We start from the raw sequence: 16,626 nt of genomic DNA, 5'->3' as shown, positions 1-16,626 counted from the left end.
CAAAGGATTCAAGATGCTTTTGGGCCAAATCTGCAGGTTTTAGTTTTAGAAACAGGTTGTCAGATAAGTTCACACTTTGTTTGTTCTTGAGAATAACCTAAACGAAATTTCTACGACAAGACACAAACCTTATAACTCAGCTCTGTAAGTCTGAAAAGATCATATGAACATTATTCTTCTATCTGGCAACAAAACTCCTTTCAGTTCCTATTCTCTCTCAGCGGACGAGCAAAAATAGGTCTGAATATATTTCTGATCTGGAATCAATAAATATTCCTCACAACTCAAAGAGAGACTAAATCCACAGTGCTGCCCTGAGTGGGTGGCACAGCCACACAACCCACCACATCTACAGCGAAACAAGTCAATGCACCACAGGCAGATTCAGCGAAGTGAAAAATAACTTTAATAAAACTCCTATGAAAACAAAAATCAGCAAAACAATAAAAGCCTGTACATTTGACAATATCCAGTGTCTGCGACATTTGAAGGCTAGTGGTGCAATATACAGTTGCATCACACATAAACAGACAAAACCAAGAGAGGCTCCAGCCTGGGCCCAAGGCTTTTATATAATAAGATATGGAACATGTACTCGGATATTGCACAGAAACCAAACACAGATGCAGATGCATCGCACGTCAAAATGAGGAAGTAGCTTTGCGTCGCACTGTAATGTCCTCACTAAAAAAAACCCCGTCCACACGGGCCCGTGACATCTACACCTGCTTGTATAAAAACAAATACGCTTAAAGAGAGCGGCACATATTTGCACATTCATTTCGGAAACAGATCATTAAAAACACAGTATAAATTATGCATTTAATAAACATCTGCCTTTTGTTTTGGTCCTACCATGTTAAAATCAGTTACTTCTTGTGAGTTGGCGTTTTAAACAGCTGACATCTTTGTAGATTTTAAAATGAATGGGGTAGTGATAACTCTTTGTCCAACAATGCTCATGATTTGATATAATGCACATTGTCCTTTCAAAGTAAAGAAACTAAAAAATAAAGTGTTTAGTCCATTATAAGACTGAGTATTTTCATTCTTCTACAGAGAAACTCCAGTGTTCAGTGGGCCAAACAAACTGATTCACACTGGACCCAAAAGCCTCATGGCTCTTTTTTCCTGTATTCAATTCGTCTCTTTCATTATTTCCCCTCACACAAGTTTTCTTTGTGGACTAGTAAAGTAGTCTGGCACATAGAAGCCTCAGGATAATTTCTTAAATGGCAAAATAAACAGATAATCAATTAAACAATACAACGGTCCCACTGTTTTCAGGCACACTTAGAGGCAGTGGGAGTGGGACTGCGAAGATGCACTTCCTGCTTTAAGACATGGGGGGTCATTTTGACTCCACCCTTTCAACACCCATCTGCTGTTTCAGCTCTGTAACACAGTTCAGGTGGGTGGTCAAACCAAGCGACCCCCCTTTAGAGTCCAAACACGCTCAGCTTCAAGTCTGTCTGTTGTCGGCCCATTACGGTTCCTCCTCGGCGTGGGCACAGCAGGTGCTACAGTTCCCTTCCTTTGGCCGCGTGCTCCATCAGCTCTTGTGGCTGTGCAAAACTTGCAATGACGTTACCCACCCTGATTCTGCAGAAATGTCACCAGACCACAGTTCTGGACTTTTAGGAGGCATCATGTCAGAGTGTTGCAGGGTGAGGAGGGACATACTAAGTAAGTAGTGCTGGGTAACTGAGCAGTTTCAGAGAACAGGTTTACTCTGGATGTACAATATATGGGATACTCTAATTCCCTTCTTTAAACACAGGTTTGTGTGACCCTGCCACCTTGGCACACCCTCCTCCACCCAGACACTCCTTCACTGTGTCCTCTTGGCCCCTGACCCCTCACCTTTGAGGGGTCGCGGCTGCTCTAGGAGCGGTTGTCTTTGGCCACATTGTGCGCCATCCAGTTGACCTTGGTTGTCCAGCTCTCTCTCAGGGCCTCGTCAAACTTTTGGCGAAACTGCTTCAGAGCCTCCTCGTCCGATTTACCCAGAGCCAGAGAATCCTGGAGGAGAGAGGGATGGCAGGAAAGGAGGGGATTGGTTGTGAGGGCAGGAGGATGGAGAGGTTCATGAAATGGACTTAACTCTTAATTTTAAATGCATTTTTCAGTCCAGACAAGAAGGTCGGGGAGTTCTGGTTCTTGTCAACTGGAAATACATTGTAAAAAGCTGCTTTTCTTTTTACAGCCTGGCATCATGAAAATAGTTATTGGCACTTCCTGTTTCACTGGATTCTTTTGATACTAAAAACTTTATAATGAAAGTTCTACACAAATTCTGTGGATTCAGAACAGTTTTTTTTTTCTGAAGTGGGACATTTATGCTCATCCTCCCTGTCTCCTCATTTTCATTCACTTCTCTACTGTTGGCTAATAAACGCAACAAAGTTTGACAGAACAACATTTTAAATACTCCATGCACTGAATGTGAAACAAGCAGCTTTGTTCATTAGACGACCTGATAGGAAACTGACAGCTCGTGTTACTTTTAAAGCAACTATGCAGTTTTTTCCCCTGCATCTTTTCTTTTGGCAGAATTGAGCCATCGAGGCAAACGCAACAAGATACGTGCTGTGATAAGGTCGGTTGGTGGTTCGTACAAACCTCCGATATAGATTCTAACTGGTTGCAGCTGAGAAAACATCACAGTCCATGAGGTGCAAACGTTTTGCACTGCAAACTGATCGTTGTCTTTGAGTCGACACACATTTTATATGCATGAAATGGGCATGTTGGTGTGTAATACCTTTAAGTATTGGATGTCTTTGACTGAGGTGAGCTCAGGCAGTCCAGCTGTCAGCATGAGGGCAAACAGTGTGATAAAGAGGTTCCCGTTCTTCCTCAAAATCAGATAGGCTTCCTCACAGTACTGACGGAAACTGAAAGAGCAGCATAAACATTTGGTTATCCTTCCCCCACAGACAAAGTCCAGTGTCAACACTTATTCAATTCTTAACCATTTTAACAGATTTACATTTTTCCAGTAGTGGGACAAGATATTTCGAATACTTTATAATTGAATATGTAGTGAAGCTACTTTAATTTTATTTGTCCCAAACACAGAATTTATAAAATCTGGTTGCAGAACTTGTTACAGTCAGCAGACGGGCAGCTAAGGTTTGTTTCATGTTTTAACCAACTTTATTCATTATAGGAAGTCAAATTGCAACAGTAACAGTAAACCTGAACCGCGTCTCTGTATGTGTGTATGATTATTTTAACTCACATATAAACTGGGTTGCAAACATGCATGAAATAAAAACTTAAAAGAGCAGCAGGGCTGTGTTTGGGGCTGATTAGCAGGTCAGTGGGGTCGGATGTGTCTGGTTAGTGCTGAACATGCTAAACCTTTTTCAGATTTATGACTGAACTAAATAGGTTGCACACACACACACTGATCATGACAGGTGACAAACACATCCTTCATGTTTCCACTGACTCACTGCACCATGACTGTGTGTTAATGAAACTGTGCACAGGTGGTTTCAGGCCTGATGGGGGCTCTGACATTTAAGATCTATACGCTGCTAATCACAGTGCATACATTTGCTAATTTGGCATTTAAGACTTTAAAAGACACGAACAGCTAAATTATTTTAACCGTCTCACCTCTATCTGTTACTTATGTTATGTCTATTACATAATCGGATTATTGCGTGTAAAGAAAACACTTCACACATCAAAGGGTATGTTTCCACTGGGGTATATATATCAATAGTAAGAAAATTTGCGTACGTGCTTTTCCTCTGATCTGGTACATAGTGTACTATTGTTTTAAACCGCACAGACCACATGTCCTGATGCAGGAAAACACCATCACTGAACTTCCCTTTTTACAGACACATTCTTCTTTCTCTCATATAGAGTGGCATCATTAAATATTCAGGCTTTTGCACATTTTATTCTGCTGCAGTTTTCATTTAAATGGGTGAAACTGCTGCTGTATTTGCTGTGGCACTCCAAACTGTGTTCAGGTGCGTCCTGCTCACATCAGTCTTCCTTGGGATGTGCCAGCAACTTAAATGGAGTTTACTTGTGGGAAATAACATCGGACATAGTTTCCACAGACACACACTTGTGTATATAAAGTCTCATTGCATGTCGGAATTAAATCCAAAACACAAAGTTTGCAAAAAGGGAAAGGCTCTGGATAATTTCTGAATCCACTATGTACAAGACTGCTCTTCACTAACACCCGGCAGTGAAGCCAAGCTGTTAGATAACCGGGCAGTTTTCATGCCACATGAACATGCACAGTATTATACAAAAACCCATTTACTCAGTGCAATTAAAAACACAGGGGATGTGCATCCTCCTGAGACCTGATAAGCTTTTTCCATAGTTAACAATCCAGCACTCTGTTGTCTCAAGTTCAGTAGTTTGGGCCCTGTTAAGGAAACACATTCACAGTGGATCAGGGAATTATGTCTTCGATGGTTTCTGGACTCCAGTGAGTCTTGGTACAGAAGCAGCTGGTACCACACATGACTTGTTTACTCTCCTGTGGAACAGTTATGAATGTAGGTCATAGCAACACAGATTACTGTACCACACTACCACATGGGTATTTCCACCATCATAACAAGATATGCCATCTTGTTTCACTACACATTTCAGCCGAAGAAACAACGTATGGTGTGTCCACGCCCATTTATACAGCCCACGTTCGCTTCTTCTGCACATGCACATCAATGTGACAAAATAAAAGACGCACGTTTTCAAAGAACCTATGGAGGCTGACAGCATTTATGCCAGCTCATCACATCACATGTTTCAAAGAGCTTCTGTCTGTTTGCTGGCTTAAAGTGTTTGATTAATATTCTTAAACTTTTACGTCAGACAACGTGTTTCTCAGCACACTCGATGTCTTTGAAGGACCAGGTGATTAAAACTAAACGTTAACATGTAATTACGATACAGAAAAACAAGCAGATTTGAACTTGATTCTGTTTTTGCCTGAACAATCGTGTGTTTTAACTTTTCCAAGTAAATAACATTTTCTTTTTAAACCACACATGTATATGAATCTTCAACAGAGATTTTCTCCCCAGGGACACTTGGGATGATTTTGATCAGTGCTGGACGTCTACTGCCAACTAGTGTTGTGAGACGGTACTACACAAACAAACTTATTCTATACCATACAATTGAGCAACACAAGCAAGAGTGTAATTCAACTGCATGATATAAGATGGCAGCTGTAATTTGGTTTCACTTCCAAATGAGTTTAATTCCATGTATCATATCTATATGGAGAAGGCAGAGCTGGGCCATGGAAAGAGGTGCAAAGTGCAACAAACCTGCCAAACTTTTCTGTGTATCCCGTCTTGCCCTGCTGTATGACGTGGATGAAGTCATGTGTGAGGATAAATGGTACACGCTCCCTCTTGATGCCAAACTTGGATTTGAAGTTTCCCAGGATGTGGCCGAAATCTATGTGGAAGAGCTGAGGGACAAGAGCACAGATCAGTGAGCACGGGGGGGGGGGGATGAAGGGAAAAACAAGTGGAGACTTTCCTACAGATAAAAACACAGGCCTGTCTAACCTGTCCAGTACTGCGGACCATGATGTTGTCACTGTGCCGGTCTCCAATGCCCAGGACGTAGGTAGCTACGCAGTAACCTGCACACGACAGAGTGAACTCCTCGATGGCCCGATCAAGAGCATCGCTGGCAACACAAAACAAACATTAACACACTTTTCAGTGGATTTTCTTCTAAATAAGCCTCTACCATCTGTAACACACCAAAACAAAGTTAATTAAAGGTTCATTTAATCAGCAGGCAGGATCCTACCCAGAGTTCCTCTCTTTGAGCCAGTTGAGCAAGGCATCTTTGTTAAACGCTGCAGCTGCTGCCACGTTGCTGCTGGTCAGCTGGATGTTGGCGATCGTCTCTGCTGATGAAACGACCTCTATCAGCCCTGCACGGTCGCCCGTCGCTAAACAACCGTACGGTACGATCCTGCAAGATACGTACAAAAAGAGAATACAGGAAATCCATCCTGGAGTAGTTGGTACATTTCTAAAGGGCACACATGACAATTCCTATTGATGCAATTCCTACTGTTTACATTTCCACAAGGAAATTATAGTTAACATTATTTCATAATACTAATCATTATCTTGTTGTACATGTACCACCTGAACTTCAGTCAGCACATAGATATTATGACAAATGTCTGATGTGGTCATGACCAACAACCCATGTTTTTTTCCCTCCTATATTTTTGAACACACAAATGAAAACAGCTGTTAAAAACACGATAGAGAAATCTGGGCCACATGAAAGCTGAAATCTGTAGATTCGTGTGCACCCCCGTAAAACCACTTCCAGTGTTATGTATTTAAGAGATTACGATATTAGACTGTGGTTATCTTGGAAGTTAATTCATACAGCACTTTTCTGGGTAAAAGCTACTCTGTACTCAGAATCCACCAGTGTTGAGACAGGGCAGATGACAAACGCAGGATGTGAGGAAGACATGGGGATTATGGGATGGGATGCAGACCAGTCAAATAATACATTATATTTACCATTGCTTCCATAAGATGGCACCAGTGGTTCATTTTGCAGAGTGCAGGATAATGTGATCCAAAAAAACATCCTCAGAACGCCTCCTTTAATCTAATAATTCACTGACATACTTCCCCAAGTCATATAGATCAGACAAACATGATCCAATGCTCAGGGTAGCTGCAGCTTCTAGATTTTATTAGCAGCTGGACAGAGGCCTAAGGGAGGACAAACGACTTTAAGGCGTTTCTTATTTAACTTAATGGCTGTTAAGTAAAGGGAAAAAAACAGACAGCTGGCAAGTACGATTACCTGCAGTAAGACGTACCAGATCATAGTGCTTTCATTACACTGTTCCTGCCTTCGTTCACAATGTCCTTGTGTCCAAACTCTGAACCCATGTCCCTGTAATCTGAAGCACCGTCCTCAAACTCAACTGTCAAAACAACCCTCTCCACCGCACAGCTCCAGATGTAGCAGTGCACGACGGAGGAGGAAAAACAGGTTTGTAAAAGTGCGTAAGTGTGGATTCGATTAGGTTGTAATGCAGATATCGCATGTGTGTGTTTGTGGATGGATGTGTAGGGCGTAAAAGGGTTGGAGGTCAAACTAGCATGGGGTGATTTAGGGTCTCCCCTCCCTCTGCTGCACCCCACCAGAGCTTCCCATTCCCTACAGAGAGCAGGAACAAACAAGCCCACAAAGTCTGTGTGTGCACACAGACACACACACAGACACACACAAACAGACACACACACAGACACACACACAGACACACACACACAGACACACACACACAGACACACACACACAGACACACACACACAGACACACACACACAGACACACACACAGACTCACCTGAGGTCTAGACTGGCCTCCTTCCATAGTAAATCCATCAACCTCAAAATCTGGAGGGTCAACATGTCTTGCCTTAAGTCTAGAAGGAGTGAGTGAGGGAGGAAGGATAAAATATTTATTTACTTAGAAAATAGAGAGTGATTTCATTCCTTTCTCATCGTGACCTTGTCCCCTCCTCCCACCCTTTCATATCCTCCTTCCCAGCCCTTTTTTCCTCCTACCGTCTCCATTCTTGAAGATGATCCCCAGGGTGTCTCCCCCCAGCAGTTTGTTGTTGTAAACAATCCAGAGCGGCTTCATCTTCGAGTCCATGTAGCGACACTTCTCCACACTGAAGGGAGAATTCAAGAGACGAGGAATGAAACCGAGCGAAATATAGGAAATAAAAAAAACAAAGTAGATCTGACAGCTCACACACTCTGGCACGAACACTAGTGTTGTCTTACTTGATGTCAGACAGCATGACATTGGGGTTTAGGGGGGAGTGCAGGTCTGAAAGAGTCTCTGAGTAGCCACTCTGCCTCAGGCAGGTCATCATGGCCTCCTTGGTTAACATCGCCTCCTTGGTTTTACTCCGAGCGTTCTTGATGGTTCCCAGCTTAATTAGCTCATTGACTGACTTCAGCTTACTCAGGGCTTCCACCTGATACGGATGGATCATGTTAGCACCGGAACAATATTTCATCATTTCAATTATTCTGCTGTTTTACACAATGTCAGAGCTACAGTGCCAAACCAGTGTGTATCAAAACAGGAAAGTGGTTGAATAAACGACTGCGCTGATGAGGAAGTGTCCTGAGAAGTGACTGTCAAAGCCAACACTGCTGAGGGCAAAGGTTAGAGGGCAGGAGGTTATTGTTGTTTTTGCTGTGATGGGCTAAAAACACCATGAATCTAACTGCACCTATTCTGGCCCCAGAGAGTAAAAGACTGAAGCTGTCTAGAGTTAAAAATGCAAAAGAAGGAGGACGTGTGTGTAGACAAGACAAGAAATAAAGCAGATTGTGTGTGGGGCCTACTTGTTTCTTTAGAACCTCAATATGAGGGATGTTGCATCTGCAGTAGGCTTCCAGGATGAGGGCAAACTGGACTGAAACAGCTGGCATGTGGATCTCAGACCTGTAGAGGGCAGCAGAGAGGAGCCGTGGTTCAGAAGAGAAAGGACTCCAAATTCAGTTTGGCTGATGCTTTTACATTCTTGTGTACACACCGTAGGTGCCAGAAGAGGAAGTGTCCGATCTTGCGGTTCCCCTGGGCACGCTCTAGCAGGAAGTGGGTGAGGGCACAGTCATAGTAGGGCTCATAACGCAACACCTGCACCAACTGCAGTAGGTACTGCAACAGCTCCTCATCACTGGTGGAGGGAACAGAAACGAGGTTTTCTGATTGGTTTCTAGCTTTTAGTTTTTCACTTCATGTTTTCATAGATATTAAAAATAGATCTGTTTCTCTGTTTTAAAGAAAAACAGAACAACAGTCATTGAAATATATGAAGTCACTTCATCCGTTTTCTGACTTATTAAAAATATAGAAATAAGAAAATGTAACGGATTATAATAAACAAATGTAGAAGTTTTCATGTAAAACAACTATATTACATTATATATATATATATATATATATTATATATATGTGTGGGTGGATACATTGGTGTTTTACCTCATGTCACGCAGACAACACACAGCATATTCTCTGACATACTGGTCAGGATAGTTGAAGTCCAGCAGCTCCAGAGCATCTCTGGGACTGAGTTTGGGCCAGATCTGAAGCAGTGCCTGGAGCTGAACACACACAGCCAAACCCATGCTCAGAAACTGATACACACTTATGCAATGCTTGTGTAACTCAAGTTGAATTACCCTTGGGATCACTCATGATAAGGCCACGCAATAATAACAACAACTCATAACTGTTTAGATTCTGCACATCTGTTTTCCAGTAGCAGGTGCGAGTGACTGATCTCTGCTTCTCAAACAGTCTTGACACATGTAACATGCAGGCGTCACTTATGGATTATAAAACATGTATTTGTTTGAGGCAATATTTCACTTTTTATTTTAAGACTGGCTGTTACACTGAAAACAAATGGCTCGGCCGACTAAAAACAGCGGATACGCCAGCTCACCTGGGCCATGTCCTCATGCTTGCTCCACTTGACGGAAAGAAGTAGTTTGGGCAGTGACTGGGGGAAATTCTCTCGACAGTCATAGCGTAGTGTCCAGATCAAATCCTTCTCGTTCTCACACAGCTGAGAGAGCGGGTCACGCTCCATAATCTCCTTCAGCTCTATGTGGAACTTCTTACCACCACGACCCTGAGGTAATTGAAAAGGAAGAATGGTCACTTGAGTGGAGGCATGTGAGAAGGACAGGATGAGGGTGAGAGGATGAAGCAGGGGAGATGAAGATGAACTGGAAGGAGGAAATGAGCAGCAGAGACTCAAAAGAGCCACAAGATGGCAGTAGTGTGTCAAAGTATCCCACAATTCCCCATCAACTGCCTCAAATTCAATTCTTCCCAACCCTCAAACTAACTATGACTGAACTGTCCCCGTTTTAAACAAGTTAAATAAAAGCAGCTATAACATGGAACCAGAGCTAATGGGTAGTTTCACACACACCTAACATTAAGGAGGTTGTGTTCTGGCATGCCCTGCCGTAGCGCAGGATTACGTAACCTCTGAGGGGTGGTGAGACCAAAAGACAAATCTCTCACCTTATTTTCACCTGTCTTGCCCTCGTTTGTATTCTGAATGCATGTACATATTTAGGCATGTCTGCACACTTACCCCTTACTGAATATTAACTCACCATGGGTGCACAGTCACTTGCTCCTGCAATCTCCGCAGCTTTTTCCAGTATCTGCAAAAAAGTAAGCGTGTACCGAATGAGTAAACACACACACACACACCACCGGCTGCTGAAGTGCATCAAGCAGGCCAAGCACGTCCTGATCCTCTCATGCTACCAGTCACCACTTCATCATAATCACCAGGCACCATTACGAAGAGCAGTGAGCCACCACGCTGACAAACTCAGCTGCAGGCAATTCTTTTAAAAAGGCCACAGAGGTCCCATCCAATTCTCTAAGTTGAGACACTTTCTATTATGCAGGATTAATTTGTTCACATACATTAAATATCTAAGTTTACTGGGAAGCACAAGTGCTGGCAAAAAGGTACATTTTCAGTGAATGACTGATGTCTGTCTGACCTTGTCGAAGGGAGGGAAGACGATGGGGTGTGAGGAGTACTCTGGGAAGAGGATGTGCAGTGCTGTGGCATTCTCAGTATACGGGTTGGTCTGAATGGTTCCTATAGGGTTCAGCATCTCTTCAAGTTCATCTGGGCAGGACACATAGATGGTGTATTTACTGCACGGTGCCAATGAACACGGAAGCTCATTTAAGTTTAATTACATCACTTGTGTGTACCAGGAAAGGAAGACCAGCAGTGCAGGATTATATCTCCGGTTTTCAGCTGGCCTTTGTAGTCAAATACCATGGTGTTGACCCAAGCTATAGGATAGTGCTGGTTGGAAAACAGTAACAACAATTAGAAGGCAATGATACTATGATGTTGGTGCATATGTGTTGGAATCAAAGAAACTTTTATATAGTTTTTTTGTTATTTGAACTGCAGGCGACGTAGATTCATGCACAAGCCTGTTTCTTACCACTTTTCCTGCTTTGCGGATGGTCTGGTATTTGTTTATGTAAGCATTTTTGGTAGACTTCTGCTTCTTGACCTTATCCATGACAGCATAGATGGCGAAGCACAGACGGGTCATGCGTGGTAGGTCAGAGACAGAGATTTCGAACTCCAGCGTGCTTTCTTTCCACGTGTGCTCCGAGCGTCCACTGCTCTCACTGCTCACTGCTGGTTTGCACAGTAGCTCTGTGCCATGGAAGAGCCCCGCCCTCACCTGGACCTGGGTGGATGGGAGGTTTTGGTTGTGTTGGGGAAGGGACACAAGGGTATACATCATTTTGTTAACCCTGTAATAAATTTGCATGTTCATTCACAAGCTAACCTGCTTCAGCATCATGAAGAATAGTCTTCACATTACTTAAGAGACATATTTAGCAGTGCGGTACAGAGTGGGATTTGCGTGTGCAGAGGCGTACTAACAGGAATATAAATGACTGTTTGGTGGAAGTGAATGAAGCGAGGGTTTACCTTGGCAGTCTCCTCTGCGTTCACCTTGCTGCAATTCACTAGGACTATCTTAAACGGGCTAGACACGTCCCACACACAAGTCTGTACTTGCTGTTGAGAGAAAGTGAGAGAGCAGCATTGGCATAACACACTGTAAAATTATGTAAGTCCAACATGCTGCTTCTTCATACCCACACAGACAAAGTGGGGGTTCAGGCAGGTCATTCTGGTGTCAAGCCAAGTGGATTTGCGAGGATCAGCAGTCAGCAGGACAAACAGCATCACATGACACCAAGAGACTATGAACATGACTAACTAGCACACTTCCTGCTGATTGTTGCCTCTCCCTTTGTGTGTGGATATGTCTGCTGATGTGTTTAAATGCTTGTGTGTGTGTGTGTGTGTGTGTGATATGCCTCTTGTCAGATAAAAGAGTGCATTTGTCTGCCACTACAAGAGCTCCATGTACTGTATCATCACAAAAACATCCTGTACTTCAGTCGGTGCCTCTCTCGATGTTTAGTCAGTCACGTTTCTTACAGCACAACATAAGCATCAATAAGAGGTTCCTTTCCTGAAAATAAAGCTCACTTCTCGTTATAGAAAACCACACTGCTACAGTAAATGTATCGCCATCTGACCAGAACGTGTTCCTCCATAGCAGAGTGTATTTAATGCACATAGAACATTTCAAAAACACATTCACAAAATAACCGCTCAGTAAAACGAACAGGACGGGCAAAACACCACATTACTGAACAAAATGCAGGAACCTGTGTTGGAAATAGAGGATTTAAAAGAAGAAGAGACATTTTCAGCCTTAGTCTCCACATTTTACTTATGATTTAGAAAATCTAACCGCAGAGGCCCTAAAACAAAACCATCAGGGAATACTGGAAACAGAGGACAATTATAAGTTTGAGAAATATTACCGAGTCGTTCCTGGTTCTAATGCAAGTAAAATATTCTAATCAGTTCTAGGATTAACAGTCGCTACACGAACGCAACGACTGGTGAGACATGTTTTAAACAAGAGAGATATTCGCCAGAAAAAGCACCGTGTTACAGCGATCTAGTCAGGAGGCGATGAAAGCGTGAAAAACTGTTTCTAACTGTGATGTGGGGAGAAAAAAAAAAAAAAAAAAAAAGGTGTAATCTGAAATATTTCTGTGGTGATGAAAACAAGGCTGAACAAGAGCAATTACAGAGAGGGGGAAGTAGATGAAGCTGATGGACCCATCAGTCAATTAACTGATGGGTCCATCAATGGAAATTGATTGTCACAATTTTGCAATGTCCAGGAATAGATTCCCAGCTGACGACAGTGGTTACACATCATAGCCCTCACTCTCCCTGCCTCTCTCTCTCTCTCTCCAGCAGCACTTTAAAAAAAAAAATCCTTCAAATTCACTGAACTCATGAATCATTTAACAATCATTCATATTTTCATCTTTGTTTGTCACCCTTACCTCCCATACGTGGACTAAGTTTTTATGTTTTTATCCCTGAACGTACCACAAATCATGATACACAATGATTGTGACACCCTGTAATGCCTCGAGCCTTATTACTGGACAGTGAGTATACATGCAGTCATCAAAAATGTGGAAGTGCAGAGAAACTGGCGTCTGTTACTGTAAACCAGTATAAAGTAAACATTTAATCATAAGATGAGAACAGAACAAGTTAGAAAACTGCATTATGAATCATTTATGACTATATATATATATATATATATATATATATATATATATATATATGATTATATGTGGTTATGTCTCACATGGCAAGTCAATATTTACCGACACTCAGGCAAATTAAAGCTCCAGGAGACTTGCTAACGAAGGCCAATTAAACTCAACCTGACATTTAAAATGTGGACACACACATCAAGAAGTGATGTCACTGTGCACCTGGGGGGAGCAGCAGCGAGGAGAAGGCAATGTTTTCTGACAACGTGGCAAAACGCTGGCAGTGCAGTGCGAAATTCGTCCAATGTGCTCAGAGCGCCGCGTAATAAACGACAGACGGCGGCTGCCAAGTACATGTTTACTTGGTAAACCTCCACACCTGCACCGCTCAGCGCAGGTGAATCAATCAAACCGTGAATCTTTTACTATTTAGGTAAAACAAGAACACTACTCAGCAAACACTGGCGGATATTAACTTGTGTTATCTAGAGAACGGTACACGAGAACATTTTCATATGTGCGTTACACACTTGGCCGTAGTCGTGGTAACGTCAAATAACCGCTGATCAAATTTGCACGTAGAAATTACACAGAGCACATCAGCTTAACTCAGTCTGAACTCAAACATGCTAAAAAACAGCATGTGGAAGCAACAAAATTTGTTGTTAACCACTGAAGACTCAGTCAGTTGGCCTACGTATGTGGCTGCCAGTGAAACAGCAGCATAGGTCAAATAGGCAAAGAGGCACCACAACACAAAATTGAGAAGTGCATTCGTTCACACAGCCACACACACACTCCTGGACTAACCGTGGGAACCCTTCTCTTGGGAGGTAGTGGTAAAGGTAGGTTGCAGGACTTGCGGGTAACCACAGCTCTGATGGTGGAGATTTCCTTGTCAAACATGCCCTTGATGGTGCTAATGTGAACCAGGGTGAGGTGTGGAGATTCCTTGGCCTGCATGCATATGCGGATGTACTGCGGACAAGACGGGACAGGAATACTTTTTAGCTGTGTGCATATTTAAACATTTAAGACAAAAATGCCAGATGCTTTATTGATGGTCATGATGATTTTGTTCATTTGAACCAGGCGACAAAAACGTCACAGTCAAGTGTGTGAAATCATTTCAGTGCTAGAAGCACAAATTTCAGGGAAAACAGCTAAAAATAAAAATGTTTAGGATAGAGACAAACAAGCCAAAACAAGTTCATAACAAATTCATTCACAGCTTGCACAGAGGCCGCACAGAGAAACTGATCCAGCCTCTTGGTATTATCTCCATTTAAATCATGTTTAAAAAGTGAGTCACACAATCAATGACAGCACATACCAGGAGACAGAGCAGTTTCTGTCTATGGATTCACTGTGTTTCACAGCTGCATCGGTCCACTTGTCAAATATCGTCGACAGGTGTTGGACTTTGATTTGAAAAAACCTTAATTCCAAAATACTTATCTGATAATAATGAGAATAAAGATTAAAAGCTGCAATGGCGAAGCAAATGTCTCAGTGAGGTTTTCTAAATACTTTCCTTCACTGTGTCGTTCCATTTACACTGAGTTAATAATAAACTGAGAGCCAGGGTCACGTATGTGTTGACTCACTAGCATCTTTTTTTCTGTGCCTTAACTCTGGTTACCTGAATCCATCCATCATCTATACCTCCTTAGTCCTAACCAGGGTCCCAGGGACCTGCTGGAGCCTATCCCAGCTCTCTCTGGGTGAAAGGCAGGGGTCCACCCTGGACAGGTCCCCAGTCCATCACAGGGCCACATAGAGACAAACAACCTCACACACTCACACTCACTCCTATGGGCAATTTAGAGTCACCAATCAACCTGACATACATGTTTTTGGACTGTGGGAGGAAACCAGAGTACCTGGAGAAAACCCACACAAGCACAGGGAGAACATGCAGACTCCACACAGAAAGGCCCCTGATGGGTTTCAAACCAGGAACCTTCTTGCTGTGAGGCAACAGCGCTAACCACTCAGCCTACCTGAATCCTTACAGTTGAAAACAAGTTACCGATAAACATAAAAAACACAAACAATCTCTATGCGTTGAGGCACCATCTGTCTGGTTCAAGTCTAATAATTTTAGTTTACACCTAAACTTTTCCAAGTATAAACTGACGATGTCTGTTCTTGGAAGAATAAATGAGGCTTCAGGCTGTTACTGTCACACTAATGTGACACTGTGCTATAGAACAATAACACAGAAACGAATACAACAACAACAAAAGGCTGCCATATAAGGTTCTGTACATGATTGTGTCAATCAGTGACTGACAGACTCTTTATGAAGCCACTGACCTTGTAATGAGTCAGGGGGTGGTCTCCACACAGGAACTCCAGACAATGGCTGACCCTCAGCACATACTGACCCCTGCGTGTCTCCTCCTCGGGGCCGTGGGTGGTCAACCACTTCCTCACGGCCAGCTCTATCAGCTCCATGGTGGTGCTGGATGATGGCACCTTCAGACTGATGGAGTCCTGCGGGACGAGAAAAGAAAACAGAGACCGGTTCAAATCAATCATCAGAGTGTAACCCTAGTGAAATAACAGCTACTGCTAAAAACTATTTTTTTGTCAAGTCAGGACCAAAATATGTCAAAAACAAAACAAAAGGGAAGAAACATAAAAGCGTGAAGACTTGACCAGCTGAGACACTGGTGTTGGATCATAGAAGATAATGTTAAATTAGTGTTAAGATGATAAAACAACCAGTTAGTGCAGACATACACAGTGACTTATGCACAGAAAATGAGAATATACTGCACATGGACAGACAGGACAGTACATATAGTAGAGTGTGTCCTGCACACATTATCACAGCCAGACTAATTCGTTCCCGAGTCCCACACCGAGGCTCTGCTTCAGCCTATTTATAGCTCCGCACTGACCTGATAGCTGAGATGGAATCATCATTTCCTGAAGGTTTAATAAAAATACCGTGCATCAATAATTAATAACAAAAAATTAGCTACAGCTACATTACAGTTAAACCGCAAAATCAAAAGCACCATACAGCAGCTTTCCTCAAAGTGCTTATCTGATTTGGAAGTGGAAACATTTCAAAGTTGAAGTTAGATAAGATTTGAATGCTAACGCAGAAAAAGAGATCAACAACCTTTCGTCATATTCATTTTACAAGAATACACCACACCAGCACACTTCCTGTCTAACGCGCCTTATTGTGTACGACCTCCCGAATAAGACTTCCTGCAAATGTCCACCTGAGGACAGGGGCACAGATGGCTTATCTTTGGATATGTGCATGTGTGTGTCTGTGATGTTGATCAAAGCTGATACACAAGAGTCTGGAGGGACATGACCATCTGTTTTATGATTAAATAACATTATTTCTATTAGAGAAGCA

General features: G+C 42.6%; 1 protein-coding gene across 1 annotated transcript in view; it reads right to left on the bottom strand.

Moving 5' to 3' along the window:
* Nucleotides 1–388: 388 nt before the first annotated feature.
* The window catches only part of pik3cb (phosphatidylinositol-4,5-bisphosphate 3-kinase, catalytic subunit beta), a 41,862-nt gene continuing 25,624 nt past the window's right edge, over nucleotides 389–16,626 (bottom strand). Inside the window, exons 6-24 of the mRNA XM_026329584.1 lie at nucleotides 15,561–15,740; nucleotides 14,052–14,219; nucleotides 11,572–11,661; nucleotides 11,069–11,323; nucleotides 10,827–10,923; nucleotides 10,607–10,737; nucleotides 10,205–10,255; nucleotides 9,520–9,708; nucleotides 9,054–9,175; nucleotides 8,605–8,748; nucleotides 8,414–8,513; nucleotides 7,841–8,037; nucleotides 7,616–7,725; nucleotides 7,395–7,473; nucleotides 5,815–5,982; nucleotides 5,565–5,688; nucleotides 5,319–5,464; nucleotides 2,765–2,897; nucleotides 389–2,022 (exon numbers count right to left, since the gene is read on the bottom strand). Coding sequence (XP_026185369.1) covers nucleotides 1,885–2,022; nucleotides 2,765–2,897; nucleotides 5,319–5,464; nucleotides 5,565–5,688; nucleotides 5,815–5,982; nucleotides 7,395–7,473; nucleotides 7,616–7,725; nucleotides 7,841–8,037; nucleotides 8,414–8,513; nucleotides 8,605–8,748; nucleotides 9,054–9,175; nucleotides 9,520–9,708; nucleotides 10,205–10,255; nucleotides 10,607–10,737; nucleotides 10,827–10,923; nucleotides 11,069–11,323; nucleotides 11,572–11,661; nucleotides 14,052–14,219; nucleotides 15,561–15,740 — 2,622 coding nt within the window. The 3' untranslated portion in view covers nucleotides 389–1,884. The remainder of the gene's footprint in view (nucleotides 2,023–2,764; nucleotides 2,898–5,318; nucleotides 5,465–5,564; nucleotides 5,689–5,814; nucleotides 5,983–7,394; nucleotides 7,474–7,615; nucleotides 7,726–7,840; nucleotides 8,038–8,413; nucleotides 8,514–8,604; nucleotides 8,749–9,053; nucleotides 9,176–9,519; nucleotides 9,709–10,204; nucleotides 10,256–10,606; nucleotides 10,738–10,826; nucleotides 10,924–11,068; nucleotides 11,324–11,571; nucleotides 11,662–14,051; nucleotides 14,220–15,560; nucleotides 15,741–16,626) is intronic.

Source organism: Mastacembelus armatus, chromosome 13 (assembly GCF_900324485.2).
Source record: "Mastacembelus armatus chromosome 13, fMasArm1.2, whole genome shotgun sequence".
In the NCBI taxonomy this organism is placed as follows: Eukaryota; Metazoa; Chordata; class Actinopteri; order Synbranchiformes; family Mastacembelidae; genus Mastacembelus; species Mastacembelus armatus.
The sequence above is the reverse complement of the archived record's forward strand: the minus strand, read 5'-3'. Positions and strand labels throughout refer to the sequence as shown.